We start from the raw sequence: 15,903 nt of genomic DNA, 5'->3' as shown, positions 1-15,903 counted from the left end.
CTCTGCATATTAGTTTAAAGCCAAAAGGCTCATGATTTCCCATATAGTTCATTGGGCTAGGCTTTACTGGTGTCAACAGCATTTCAAGCCACGGCAACCCCATAGCCGAGCCCTGCTCAGTACGTGTGTGTACTTCAGGTATCCTCCGCCCCACTCCACAAAGGATCCATGTGCCTATTAGCCCCTTCACTTATCACTGAAACCAGGTGTTCTTGTCACCAGTCCTGGGATCCTCCAAAAATGTATATGCAGAAGACACACAGGGCAACCTGGTCTAGCTCCACCTCATAGAGGGTGGGGCCACACCAATCATATGCAACAGGCTGAGAGAGGGAGCAAGAGAGGAATTCTGGGTGAACTGTCTGGGGCCCTTTCTGATGATGTTTGTCAAACATTTGAGGCTGGTGAAGAAACAGGAATCATTGGAAATGGGAAAGAAAGCCACAGGTCAGCTGTGGGAGTGAAAAGGAAGTTGAAATGTATGTAATGGAGTTGTTCACCATGACTTGAAAAAGAGTCAACACAGAGAGGGACTGTGCTTAATGGGTACTACCATATATTTTATTGAGATGGGCTGCACTAACCTATCTATATTGCCCTCAGTGTTCTCGCTTTCCTTTTTTTTGGGGGGGGGGGCGTACAGGATGTCTAATATGATATGTGTAATATGTATTAGATAGCCAATACTCAGGGATGTTGTATATATTGTGTACAAATGAGATGACGTGCACTATGATATCAATTCCGATGTTTTGTATTATGTTATTTGAAATGTTGTATTACCCTTTTGTGAGGCCTCTGTTTGGGGTCGTTTTGAGTCTTTTGTTATAGTATGGTTTTCTAATAAAATGTTAAAAAAAAAAAAAAAAAGTTAGGTTACCTGGCAGGGGAAATACTGTAACCACTAAGGTGATTTTCCTAGTTGCAGGGGAAAACCATTTTCTTGGCAGGGGGTAGTACCCTAGCTGAGGTAATGCATAGATAACCTCCCACTTTCACTTCCAGTGGAAACATCTTGGCTATTGTGCTGGTTTATGGAAATAGAAGACTCTTCCCTTGGTTGCTCCTGCGGCCATATGGTTGAGGACAAGCACAACTCGGAGGCATCCGAACCCCAAGCCTCTAGACTTGGGCCATCATGTAGGATGCCTGCCAAAGGATTTGGAAGCATCTGAAACCCCAGGTCGGGGTGGAGGATGCTTGCTGGTAGCAGGGTCACATATGGTTCTTGCTGATTTGGTTTGGAACATGAAAATTTTTCCTTAAAACATAAATACAGGCAACCCTTGCTTAATGCTCTTAATTGGTTCCAGGAAATCCAAGAGTTAAGCGCAACCATGTTAAGTGAAACCCATTTCCCCATAGGCATTAATGTAAATAAAAATAATTGGTTACTGCTGCTTCTTACCATAGCTTCTCACCATCGCCACCACCTCTCAGAAATGTGGTAGGTTCCTGGTATGCTTGCCCAATACAGCCCATGTATTTTATAGTTAACACTTCAAAATGGTTTCCTTTACAGAGCATGTGATGCTTTTGGCAGTAGTGTAATGATAGACAATATATTTAATAAAGTTTCCTTGTATGTGAATGTAAGATGAGAAGTTGTTTTCCCCATTCTGATTTGGGGGGTGGGGCTTGTCTTATATTTGAGTAAGTACAGTAAATATATTCTTTTCCCTTTTAATTAGTAAATATATTTCTATATGGTGAACTTATAATTGATTTAATCTGACAGTAAGTCATCTCTTTACTCTGCTATGTATTTCACCACCAAGATATGAATATGCAGTATTCATTTTTAGGTTTAAAGAAATAAAGATTGCTTTATGAATGCTTTTCCATAGATGATCACAAGCAGTTTGGCTTATTGTATTAAAATTCCTGTAATTTCTCTCCATAGTTTCATTTTTCTTTTTTTTCAAAAAGTAATAGAAATTAAAGATGGAAAATACCTTTGTAACACATCAGGGTCCCAGGGGTGGCTGTGATGTCCCCTCGTGGTTCTGCAACCATGCTGTGCTCTGCCCCTAGGGTGGCCTCATGTCTTTCCTGCCACACCTTGATGGAAATATAAATAAATAGGAAGGCTGCTCATAGACCTCTGTGTAGCTCTGGTTCCACCAAACCCCAACTAGGGTCCCTGGCACCCTACTAGTCCTCACTGGTCTCAGGCCCCTGGCTAGGCCTCTGTAGTTATATGCTTAACAGGGCACCCAAAGCATTAAGGGCTAATTGCATAGCTCCAAATCCTTCCCTTTACCACGCCCCATGCCTTGCAGGTATTACAAGTACGTTGTTCCCTCTGTTGGGGCTTGGCTTCCTCAGCCTCTGCCCCTTTAACCTCACTAGTCCTTCTAGCCTGGGCCTCCTGATTTGGACCTGGCTTTGAGGCACTAGCTTTGTTTGTCCCTTCCAGTCACCGGGCTCGTGGCTCCTGTATGCCGGGCCGCTGGTCCCTCTCTGGCTCTGGGCTCAATAAGGGCTGAAGCCCTGAGCCTACCTCTGGCAGGGCTCAAGGCAGTTGAGTGCCTCTTGAGCACTAATGCAGCCTCCTTACCTCCCCTTCCAGCCTCATCCTAAACCACCAGTGAAAACAGTAATATAAACACAAGCCCCTGGCTCTAACATAAATAACACTGGAAGCAGCCCTCTGATCCTTTAAGAGGGCAAACCTTTAACTCAAGTATAGCATGCCTCCCTGTTTCTATAGGAAAACAGTCATCCCAGCATCCCTGGGTGGCTCCCCTGGGCAGGAGCTCCTTCCCTGCAGTAGCCAGGGAGAGACTCCCTGCCAGCTCCAGCTTATATGGTCCAAGGACCCTACCTACTTCCAGTCAACTGACTGCTTGCAGGTGTCTGCTGACTGCCTCATTTTGCCCTGCTGCCCTGGCAACTGGCAGCTGCTGTGCCCTGCCTGCCCTGTAGTGCTCCCTGGCTGGGCTACCTTTATCTGTAACACCCTTTCTAACTGGACCTTTCTTGTCCAGTCCTTGTTGTGCAACATTGGTCTCTCTTGTCTCTCCAGAACTTTGTCCATTTATGTTTTAAATAACTCAAGCAGTGAGATATCTGCCACATCCTCTGGGAGAGCAGTCAAGTAGCATTAGCTGTCAGAAAATTTTCCTAATATTCAGTCTATATTTTCCCTTGTTCTTTTTCATCCTATTATTTCTAGTGATTTTCTCTCAAACCATCCAAAACACCTTTTTGTCCTTCTTTTTCTTTAAGCCTTTCAGTTGCTTGTAGAAAATTATCATAGCTCCTTTAATCGTCTCTTAGCGTTTCTTATACATACTGTAAATATAGTGTAACGTCAGGCACTATAAGAAGAAAAAATGTACCTGGTACTCTTGGGTGGGTGGATTGATTTCTATTTGACGTATAAAACAGTGAGCTTAAAAATTTTAAAGTCTATTTTTTGTCTCTTTAAAGGCTTTTACTATTAACAATAGATTGAATTTAATAATAAACCCAATATCAGGTTGCTTTTAAATGAACACATACATATTTATAGTGCTGTGGTTTTCTATGTGATGTCAATCATGATCAATTTTTTAAGATGTCTCTCTCCAGTCCTGACCAGTGGATGGCTAAATTCAGTGCCTGTTACATATGCAATGCATTAGATGATGGAAGGAAATGAGTAGTAGCACAATTGGATCCCATAGAGGTTAATTTTAACTTAAATTAAGCTAGGTCTTGTTTAGATAGGAATGCTGTACTATAGACTGCCAGCTACATTTTTGCAAACTTGTTTCTTTAATGATATCTAATTCTGCTTAATTCACTACACTTTCAGACAATTTTGATACTTTAATAAATGATACAAAGGATGGAGAGTTCTTTCATTTTATATCAAGGTAACTGCATTAAAATTAAGATAAACTTGGAGACATTTATCAGTTATATAGGAATTATCCTGAGCAATATTTCTCTAAAGTTAGGAATTTAGAGTAAAAAAATTAATTTAAAATAGATACAAACATATTAAGATATGGAAATGCAGTATTAAGGCAAACTAATACTTTAATTCTGCCCTATGGTGACACCATACAGTAATCACATGCCCTAGATTAAAGTATCTTAGTGTGCTTGACACCACATTGAATTATTTTTATAATAAATTTATTAAAAAATATATATTTTTTAAATAAATAAAATAAAATAAAATAAGTAAAATTTTTATTCAAATAAAAAGTATTCAAATAAATACTTTTTATTTGAATCTAGTGGCATCCTTTCAGCACTCAGTTAAAGCTAACTCTTACATTAATCAAGAGACATGTATGAATTCATTGTATACTGAAAAAGTAAGTGCTGTAATTTTAATGTATGCTCTGTTTTTCATCTATAACGAAGAAGTTGAATCATAGAAAATCAGGGTTGGAGGGAACATTAGGAGGTCATCTAGTCCAACCCCCTGCTCAAAGCAGACCATCCTCAACTAAATCACCCCAGCCAATGCTTTGTCTAGCCTGATCTTTAAAACCTCCGAGGATGGAGACTCCACAACCTCTCTGGGTAATCTGTTCCGGTGTTTTACTACCCTCCTAGTGAGAGAGTTGTTCCTAATATCTAACCTAAACTTTCCTTACTGCATTTTGAGACCATTGTTCCTTGTTATGTCATCTGCCACCACTGAGAACAATCCAACTCCATCCTCTCCAAAACTACCTTTCAGGTACTTGAAGGGTGCTATTAAGTCCCCCCTTAGTCTTCCCTTCTCCAGACTAAAAATGCCCAGTTACCTTAGCCTCTCCTCATAAGTCATGTGCCTCAGCACCCTAACCATTTTCGTTGCCCTCTGCTGTACTCACTTCAATTTGTCTGTAACCTTTCTGTAGTGGGGGGCCCAAAACTGGACACAGTACTCCAGATGTGGCCTCACCAGTGCTGAATAGAGGGGAATAATCACTTACCTTGATCTGCTGGCAACACACCTACCAATGTGTAGTCCAGTATGCTGCTAGCCTTCTTCACAACAAAGGCACACTGTTGACTCATATTCAGTGTATTGTCCACTGTAACCACCAGGTCCTTTTCTGCAGAGCTGCTGCTTAGCCAATCAGTCAGACTGTAGCGGTGCATGGGATGTTCCATCCTAAGTGCAAGACTTCGCACTTCTCATTATTGACCCTCATAAGATTTATTTTGGTCCAATCCTTCAATTTGTTGAGGTCTCTCTGAATCCTAGCCCTATCCTCTAGTGTATCTATTACTCTCCCCACCTTGGTGTCATCTGCAGACTTGCTGAGGATGCACTGTATGCCATCTTCCATGTCGTTGATAAAGATATTAAACAAAACTGGACCCAGGACTACCCCTGGGGCACACTGCTCATAAGATTTATTTTGGTCCAATCCTTCAATTTGTTGAGGTCTCTCTGAATCCTAGCCCTATCCTCTAGTGTATCTATTACTCTCCCCACCTTGGTGTCATCTGCAGACTTGCTGAGGATGCACTGTATGCCATCTTCCATGTCGTTGATAAAGATATTAAACAAAACTGGACCCAGGACTACCCCTGGGGCACACTGCTTGATACCGGCTGCCAACTAGACATTGGGCCATTGACTACTACCCTCTGAGCCCAATGATCCAGCCAGTTTTCTATCTTCCTTATAGTCTATTCATCCAGCCTGTACTTCCTTAGCTTGCTTGTGAGAATGTTGTGGGAGACTATCAAAAGCCTTACTAAAGTCAAGGTATACCACATCCACTGGTCTCCCCATATCCACAAAGCCAGTCATTTCATTGTAGAGTGCAATCAGGTTGGTCAGGCATGACATGCCCTTGGTGAATCCATGCTGTACTGCAAAATTCAACTCAATGTTAATTATGGAACTACAACTGATTCCTCTCTTTTTATGTTAAAATAGGGAAACTGGGAAATTAATATACAGAAAAAAACCCATAGGAGTGAGAGGTTAATGAGTTAGTAAGTGAGATGTTAATGTTATATGCATAGTGGATGCATAAGAAAGGTCTCCACAATAGAGAACTTAATGCAGGGGTGGGCAATTATTTTAGCAGAGGTCTGCTTACTAAGTTTTGGAACGCCATCGAGGGCTGCATGACAGGCAGCCCAGGACAGATTAATATTAATTTTCTAAATTTTTTAGGGGCCCCACGGACTGGATAGAATGGCCTGGCGGGCTGCATCCGGCCCCTGGGCTGCATTTTGCCTACCCCTGACTTAATGCATAGGTTTCCAGTGGCCTCTGCTGTGTGATGTAATGTGAGCAGTTGAGGGGGCAGGTTGGAAGATTGACTGTAAAATTCACATTTATTTGAATAGATGCTTCTGGCTACAACCCCTTCATGGGGCAGAGTTGGAAGCCATTCACCAACAATCTCAGGATATCCTGTATCATTAGTAACTGTCATATGCTGAACCTCTCTGGCAAGCTGAAGTGCTTTGTTCTCACTGGCTTCACTGACAGCAGAAAGGTCTCACTACCTCCCAGCATCAGGTTAAAAAATAGTTGACCCTGATGACATTTAAATTGCAATCATTTGGTGTAATAATTAGCATATAATTATTCTAAGTGGAGAACACAGATTAACAGAGCTAATGTTTTGCAGTCTTTTTTTAAACTAGAAAAGTTGTACTGTTTAACTAAATTAATTTCAAATCATATATAGCTAAACTGGTTCAAGCCCCTAATGTAACATGCATTTAAACTAAATAACTAAGATTAATTATCTCAACATAGCTCAGGTCCTAGAAGGTAATTTTCCAAGTACAGCTAGAGACTTTATGCCTTCTCTTTTTACATAGGAATAACCTCCATTCAGTTTGTTTCCACTTCATTTAACATGGTACTAGTGCAAAGAACCTTAATTTGAACCTTTTCTATGCCAAAATACATGGCCCTTATGGAATAAAGAAGAATAAAAACTGGTCAAAATATAGAAGGAATTTAAGAGACATGTGAGTCACAAAAGAGAGCATTATTTCTTTTGTTTATTCTTCTGTTTTCCAGCTGCTTTTGTTTTCTCTCTTTTCCTGTTATTGGTATACCTTCATCATCACTCCTTTATAGAGCCTTGGTCTCTCTGATAGTGAAATGAACCAGATTCTGCATTCATAGTTTTGTTAGGAGTATCCAGGTCAGCCTTATTTTTGAACAGGCAAGTCTGTTAAATTATCTAGTCTGTTAAAATACTGCCCTGCTTGCCAAGAGTTTGGTTTTTGAAAGCAGACTGACAGGAACAAGGTGTTAAACAGTATAAACATTGTGCTTGTTAAAACTGGTGACTAACTGACAACTTAAGGAGAAAGAGGCTTTTAATTCCTAACATTTAAATTTTTAGATCTTTTTATTTAGCTTAAAATTAAGTGGTCATAAAAATAATAATTTTCTTCAGTGAGTATAGTAACTTGCTATCTCTTAGATTTGTTAGAAAATGTTTATGTTCCTTGCATTTGTCATGGTTATACCTACAGATCCAGCTCAGATCAGCACACCGTTATGGTGTGCACTATACCTCTAGAACAAAATAGTTCATGCCTTGACACTTTACAATTAAATAAACAGCATGGGCAATGTTTATCGTGGCTTAAAAATGATGAACAGACTTTGCCAAAAGTCATGAAGCAAGTCAGAGGCAGTCAGGCTAAGAACTTAAGTAATCTTATTCCCAGTCCGTGCTCTGTCCACTTTTCAGTATTAGCTCAGGAGAGCTTTTAAAAATTAGGCAAGAATTTTAAACAAAACTTTGAAATGGGATGGTTCTGAGAGCAGAGACTGAAACGCGGGTCTTCTCAGGGCAGTGCCAAACTACTAAAACCACAATGGCACACTTCCTCTTGCTTGCTCTTAACCTGGTTAATGTATTTTCCAAAAGATAGTTGTTGGCAAAAAATGGAAACAACTTTGGTGGGGACTGAAACCCAGAGTGGGGACTGAAAAACATGCTCGTTTTTGCTTGTTCTCCTGCTGGCCACAGGAATTGTGCACTCTGAGCTGCCCCACATGCCAGATGATTGTTTTCTTACTCATCAAAGACTAGCAAGCTAGCCAGTCTGCCAGGCCTGAAGACATTGCATTCTGTAGAAATAACTGAAATTTTACACTGACAAAATTTGTTCACTTTTAAAAAGTGTGAAAATGTTAGGTGGGGAAGGGTGGCTCTTATTTAAAACAACAGCGTCCTTAATAGCACGCTGCTTTGAATCATGGAGAATTTTGAAAGATCCATTTGTACTTTTCCTATTAATATTGATGTAATCGTAGTGCCCAAAATAATATTCTAGTTACTGTGCAGACAGACAGGAATAAAATGCATGTTCTGATTAAGAAAAAATAAATGACTCCGGGGTGACTGGAGAGTTAAGTAATGACAGTGCAGTCTAATAATAATGCCTGTTGAGCTAACTTTATGAAGATGTCCTTGTTCTTCCCATGTCTGAGTGCTGTTGATTATTCTTTTTAAGTCTAGTCTATTAATTTGTAAAAAGTTTCATACCTAAAAAGTGCAGGAGGAACAGATCATTCATAGATACACAGTAAGAGTCAAGCAGCATCAGGGTCTCAGAAGTTACTAAAAGGCATAGACCTTTTCACTGGGCAAAAAGAAGCAAAAATGTTTTAATTATTATATTGAAAAGTCCTATGGAATTTAACAGGAACTAAACCAATACATTTCTATAGAAAGTAACTAAGATTTTACTCTAAAAACTATGTAATCAGATTTAAAAACTCCAAAAAGAGTCAAAGCACAAACTGAAACTCTGAATATAAAGATTATATTTCTCTCTGAAACTGTTTATTATTACTGTAAACCCCACCTTGGATTCCTATCACTGAAAGAGAGAGAGAGAGGATAGGTTTCTGTACTCTTTTCCAGTTTCTTGACTTTGTTTTTGACAGTACTTTGGATGAGATTATGTGCTATGCCTGTAAGGTGGCTTTAAGCCATCTTTGTGCCTTCCTGAGTCCAGGTCGCTGCAGGGGCTGAAGAGGGCTCAGGTACAATTTAGACTTCAGAGCATGTCCAAGTTACATCAGCTTTCACTAGCTACCCCATGAGCCTCAGCATTGCATGCTACAATTGAGCCCCTGACACACCCTCATTCTAGGTCTTGGAGATCTCCAAATGTAGCTTTGTATCTGTTTGCCGTAGGGGAGTTCTTTCCAAGCCAGATCCAAGGCGTTTAGGGCCCTTCTATGCCATTCTGGCTGTCTAACCAGATGAAAAAGTTTCTTCAGCTGAGAGGAAATTTTTTTGTAAAAGTATAAGAGAAGGGAGACTATTACCTTACAAAAATCAGCAGGGAGAATCAAGGGTGGGTACAGTACCTGAAAATAGTTTTGACTATTTTTTTAAAGATTATATTCCAAGTGGATAATACCCCCTCTAATCTTACGTGTATCCCTTTTCTTGTACTGTACACCAAGCTGTAGAATTGTGTAGAGAATTGTATTTCTGCCATAACATTCTCTAGGTTGCTTTAAAATGCCGCAGAAAAGGTTATATTCTCTATTTCATCCTAGATGGCTTTTCATAAGGATGACATGTAAAATAAGCTCAGCAGAGAAATATAACAAAGCTGTAGGTTGTCTCATCTTTCCATCACTGCCAATAGTCAGCGGTGCATTTTTGGAATAGTAGGAGGCGTTGCCTAGAGCAGTGTTGGGAATGCAGCTGTGGGATGGAAACTCTCCCACGTTTCCACAAAACTGTCTTCATGTACCCGACATAAGACATGTAGCATAAGTAATGCCAGTCAAAGGATTACATTTCTGGTTTTTCCCTTGGTGAACTGAAGGCTAGAGTGTATCTGGCCTTCTTTCTCTGATGTTGAACTGCAAATCCAGATGAGCATCCATAGGTTAGTCTATTGCCAATTTATCCTGGAAGTCCTCACTATTACCTGCCAGGAGCACAAGTCTCAGCAAGACCATTCCTAATTCAGGTGGTGTCCCTTCTTTCCCTCTTCTTCTGTCTGTTGCCTGTGCTCTAGTCCAGTGGTTCTCAACCTCATTTGTAAACATTGATGGCCAGTCCCTACCTGGTGCCTCTCAATCCCAACCTGCTGCTCCCACCCCCAGGCTCCAGCCCCACAGTGTGCAGGGCAGAGGGTAGGTGTGTGGGGAGGAGGTGGGATGTGTGTGGGCACAGGAGGCCCCAAGCAGCCCCTTGCAGGCTGGAACTCTTGACAGCCTGCAAGGGGAAAGCTGCAGTTTCCCACATTTTTCTCCTTTAAAGGAGAATCCATTTTTAAAGTTTGCTGATCCATTTTTAAAGTTTGTTCGCGACCCTTTCATTTATACTTGTGCCCCACTTTTGGGTCACGATCCACAAGTTGAGAAACACTGCTCTAGTTGGCTGCTTTCCGAAGGTTTGACTGAAGGATTTGATTTTTTACAGGAAAGTTCTGCAGTACTGTTAGAGCTGGGATGCACAAGTCAGCTGCTAGATGCATCCCTATCTTCTGTTCAGCTTCACAATCACTGAACTATGGACTAGGTCTTGATGTTGAACTGAGCCTCCCCATAAGTTTTTCCCTGGAAGTTTTTCACTGCGTTATATGAACTGTGAAAATATGACCATTGCCCCATAGGCCTCTGGATTCACAAACAGGATAACAAGGCATTGTATATATCCTCACTTACCCAGGTTCTTTGTCTGGCCCAGTTCCGACTTCCATTGTGGTCTGTGAGCCTTTAACTTCTTTTTCAAAGTGATTTTTTCAGCTCCTTAAATTCTGCAGCTCCTTTCTCTTACCAAGATCCAGTTTAATCAAAGTTTTCCTGGTCCTTTTGTTCTGTTCCCAATTTCCTCATTTCTGTGAAATTATTAATATGTGAAAAGGATCCAAATTATGTCTAATAGAGACCATATATCTAACACAACCTTTCCAGCCTCAGTTTCCACAGTCTCTCTCTGTCTGGTCTTGGGAGGAGGCAAACTGAAATCCTGTCCCACAATACCCTCTCAGGTGGCCTTTAAAAAAATTCAGAATGTGCTCTCGTCTTTTACATATTTTTATAGCAGAGAGCGATGCACCCATAATAAAGTATATCAAGAAACTTAACTTGCAAGTGAAGTAGTAGTAAGAGAATGTAGAACACCACTGTCTCACTGTGCTATTCACAAAACACTTCAGTTATTACAACATTATAGAATTTTAAAACTACATATTTGAAAACATGCAGATATTATAGCATCAAATCTATGACATAGTTTAACAAAATCCTGCCACAAAACTTTACTAAAAATTAACCCTGGGCACGGCACAATAGTAAAATACATGACTATTGTTACAGCATATATATATCTTTCTCTCTATATATCTGTAAATAGCTATATAGACTTATGTACTATAGATAGATTATGGACATCAAATGTGATCTTAAAGCATACTGTTACAGAATTTTTAATTCATGTGAAAGATTATCAGCAATCTGTGAGGTTGGGGTTTTTTTTAATATTGCTCGTTTTACTGACACAGAAAACATCCTGTTATTCTCTGAATTTTCCTTGTAGCATTGTTTTGTCCAGTTGACAGCACAGCAGCAGGGTGTTTGTTCATAAATGTAATGTAATCCCTGAGATGCTTTCTCATGAGAGTCAGATAGAATTGTCTTTTATTCTATAGTTTCATCAATTGATTGATCCTTCAGAAAAATCAATTCTTCAGGAGAATCTATGCTATTCTGGTAACTGATCTCTGGAAACATGGGATGGCTAATATAGTGGGATATTTGATGATTTTTTTAGCTCTCTGTAAATAAAGTTATGCTTTAGAAGGGAGAAGCTGTGAAACCTGAACCTGAATTAAGTTACTGTATTTTTTTAAATTACTTGACTATATTCTATGATAACTCGTGGCAAAACTTCTAATTAATTGTAGGAAATTCACCATAATTCACTTTCTTTTGATGGGAAGCAATTGGGTAAAAATTAAATTCAGCAGTATGTCTAATTATGCATATAAACTGTTGCTATGGAACAGGCTGTATCCCTTTTATACCATACAAGATATTTCTCAAAGGTAAAATAGGAGAATTATTAGTGAAAGCCACATGCGGGGCAGAACACTTGTAATTATTCTAAACTTAGTTCCCAGGAAAATTATGAAAGATCTATAAGATTTTTGGTTTCATTTTTTATTTTGTATGGGTATGTATGTGTGCTTTTCCATTCTACTATTGACTTATGTACTTTTTCATATTTTTGTAGCTCTGATAGCCATTGGCCGATACAGCATGACAATAGAGACGGTGGATGTTGGGTGGTGTAAAGAAATCACAGACCACGGAGCCACCCAAATTGCACAAAGCAGCAAGTCTCTCAGATATTTAGGGCTGATGAGATGTGATAAGGTAAGTGGCTTCTCTGTGAAATGCTGTCTGCTCGTGTGTATAGAGAATGTGTGAGAGGGGCACTCCTACTTTTTCTTGTAAAAGGTCTTTGTCTGGCAGCATTGTGAAATGTCTTGCAGCATGCTGCATTCACATGTTTAAGACATTATCCAGTAAAAAGGAGAGCATGATTCTCTCTTACTGACCTGGATTTTCAGAGTACATCTTGAAGGCTGTTGAGTCTGAGGAGCTAACTTAAATTGCATAGAAACTATCCTTTTCTTCCTTGGGGTTTCATCATTCCTGGCAGTATACAATTGGTGTGCCATATCATTAATATGACAGTCTGTTTTGTCTTAAAAAAAAAAAAAAAAAGGTACAGGTAGAGTAAAAATGTTACATTGTTCCTTTCAACACACAATGTTTTCTGTAGCTCCACACTTTGGATCACAAATCACCCTGGTGAAAATACATGAGCAGATAATATGTCTATCGAGATAATTATAGATATAATAATCCATGGAGAAATTAAATTTATGCATGGTTGAAAAATGCACTCACCTGAAGGTATTTTAAAACTGCCAATGAATAGTACTTTTATCTCACTGAACATAAACTGTAAAGACTCTCTGCTTAAAAATATTCTAACTTGTAATTTTATAGTTATCTGAAGGGGTTGTATAGAAGATATGAACATTCTTTTTAAATTTAGGTATAGGCAGGTTAACCTTATAGCATGTCGGCTGGGGGGCCTTTAGGAAAAAGATGTGGGATTAGTCTGTGTTAGAACTAATGAGTTTTCACATCAGGAGGCCCTGACTCAACATTTCAGTTTGGGGTACCAGCCTGAAAAATAGGCACATTGATCAGAGGGCGGATCGACAAAAATGCAAGAGCATTCATGGCTTAATTATCTTCAGGGCCTCAATTAAAATGTATATTGCTGTATATAAATATATTCCTTATATCCATTTACAAATATTAATTTTCAAAGAATGCAACAGACTGTTTCAGCTGTATTCAATTCTTATTTTTTTTAAACTGAGATTTTTTTTTCCATATTAGTCTCAATAAAATACTGTCAGGAATAATAGTAATGATTCCTATTTATCCAAAAACATTCTCTTCTTCTATGTTTATTTTTTCTCCTGTTTTTAGCTCTCCGTTTTCTGAAGAGAGCAAATAGGGAAATATAGTTAAAATATCTATGAACACAGAGATGTATGCACTGTTCAACTCTGTAAGAATGCTCAAAAAATCAGCCTTTTATCACTTTAAACAGGTATTTGCCTAAAATATTTGGCCCTCTGTGTTGTGAAGACTCAGTACATACTCACACAGGGCTGGTGAATATGGGCTGAGGTTCTCTGAACAGCCTAGAAGCTAGTTTACCTGTGACCCCAACGCACTCTACTTTCTATTGCCTGATATAAACCTGCTGTTCCATTGTCCCAACCTAGCTGGAAGAAAAGCAAGTTGTAACCTGGCAAGTTGTAACCAGCCCGTTGCTGGGACCCCACCTCCTTCCCCTTATATAAAGGTTATAGGATTACTGCTAGAAAAGTATTGTTCCTTCATGTGTCTGTGTTCCATGTTTTCTGAGGCCACTTGTACTCTGTAATCTTCCCAAGTCCACTAGTGGTTCTCTCAAGCCCACCATGCTTTCACCTGTACTGGAAGCAGTGTAGCCACATCTGTGTGACACAACAGGTAAGTTACTAGCCCTGCTGAATGATAGCCTCCCCCATCCTAGTAGGGTAGGCCACAACTGGTTCCATTTCAAGATCAGTCACATGGGCTACCCCAGCATACTCGAATGGACTTAAGTCTATTTCCAACTCCAGTTCCTTACAGAAGTGAATCCCTCTGTGGAACCGAATACCTGCACTGGACACCTGAGGTGCTCCAGTTTACACCTATCCTCATCACCTCTCCAGTGGGGTAAGGCATGAAAACCTACCCCACATTGACCAGTATAATATTGTAGTAAAAGAAAAAATCCTTCCAGTCGCATGGAAAAGCAATGAGTAGCATACTGCTTATTGTAGCTCATAATTCTTGGTCTTATTGTGATCCCTAATCTGCTTATTAGGAAAGAGCAAGGTATAAATACTATTCCCACTCCCCGCTGTCTACAAGCTTCACCCTGGCACCACTTCAACCCAGTTCCTGGGCAAGAATGTCTCTTAACCCCCTTTACCCTGAAGGAGAGAGGGATTGTAAAGGAGTTGTGACTTTTTTCCCTCTGCCAGTGAAACCAAAGCCCTCCTTCCCTGAATAGAAGCGGCAGTGATCATGTTCTCAGACAACTCTCAGTTAAGAGGACAGATTTCAGAGGCTTCCAAACAGAGAGGAGATTCCCGTGAGTCCTTGAAGCTTGAGATCTCTGAGCTCAAATACCCAAGGGGACTGGCAGGGATTGTGTCTTTTACAACCTCCTATGAGCCAAATTGCAGAGTTCCTGAACCTGATTGGATACAATTCCTAATTGGATACAAGTGTTAAAAACCCATTTTTAACATACCACACCAGTGCTTTGAGTTCACTGGGATGTATTTCCCTTATGGAAGGCAGTGGGGGGAAAAGTATTTCAGTTAGCAATACTGGTCACATATAGACATTCAAAAAGCCAGGGGAGAAATTGATGTGTGGTTTTCTGTAAGCAGCCTAATTTAGATGGGGAGTGAACAAAATACATGTTTGCCCTTGGGGATTGGTGGGGGGTGTGTAGGCCTCCTGTGCTGACTGAGGCTCACAGGTGGGGGGTGCTCCTGCATGCCTCCCAGCATGCCCTGTGGACTCTCTGGGTTGCTGGAGATGACCAAGTACCCAGGCCACCCCTGACTGGCTGCCGGGCATGGGCAACCAGGCCTCCAGCCCCATGCCACCTCACCGCAGACCCTCTCTTGTGCCCTGCCCTGAGGCTTTGAGAAGATCCCCAGAGTGCACACGCTCCTTCATGAACTACATGTGCCTCCATGTCACAGCCTGATTGAACCCTGCCATGGTGCCCCACTACCCAAGCACACAGATGTAGGAGTTTGTCACCCTGCACCACTATCAAAGGAAGGTGCCGGACATCATGCATAGTCATCTGGACATGATGCAGCAGCTGGTTGCCATGGGATACAGCTTCCTGCCCCCAAGTCAATAGCTGGCGGTCCTGCATGGAGCCATCTACTGTATTCTGTGCCCACCAGGCATCCTGGACCAATGATTTCCAAGTGGCTGATGAGAACAAGGCCACCCATGGCACCATGGATGCCAGAGTGCTCTGGCACAACTTCCAAACCATTGAATGCCCCCTGCCCTGGGACCCATTCTCTCTCTATGGGGTTCCTGACCTCAAGACACTTGACCAGCCTGGGGCCCACCTCATATGACAAAACTGAGTCCAGGGGCTACCCATCCTTGCCACAGCTGAGGCACTCCCCAGCAGTCGGACTCAGGCCAAGGGAGGTGTTGCAGGGAGTGGAAAACCTTCTTCCAGGCTTCCCACCTGGTGGATGAATGAGCAGAAGCAGGTGGGCTCTGATGCTAATCACTGTCCCAGTTATGGCCTGGGCTGGTGGGCTGAGCTGTCCCCC

At 40.9% G+C, this 15,903-nt stretch overlaps 1 protein-coding gene across 1 annotated transcript in view; it reads left to right on the top strand.

The window, feature by feature from the left end:
* Positions 1 to 15,903, top strand: part of LOC102372246 (F-box/LRR-repeat protein 17-like) — a 175,709-nt gene that overhangs the window by 132,643 nt on the left and 27,163 nt on the right. The window contains 1 exon segment of the mRNA XM_014523633.2: positions 12,195 to 12,337. Coding sequence (XP_014379119.2) covers positions 12,195 to 12,337 — 143 coding nt within the window.

Source organism: Alligator sinensis, unplaced genomic scaffold (assembly GCF_000455745.1).
Source record: "Alligator sinensis unplaced genomic scaffold, ASM45574v1 scaffold484_1, whole genome shotgun sequence".
NCBI lineage: Eukaryota > Metazoa > Chordata > Crocodylia > Alligatoridae > Alligator > Alligator sinensis.
The sequence above is the reverse complement of the archived record's forward strand: the minus strand, read 5'-3'. Positions and strand labels throughout refer to the sequence as shown.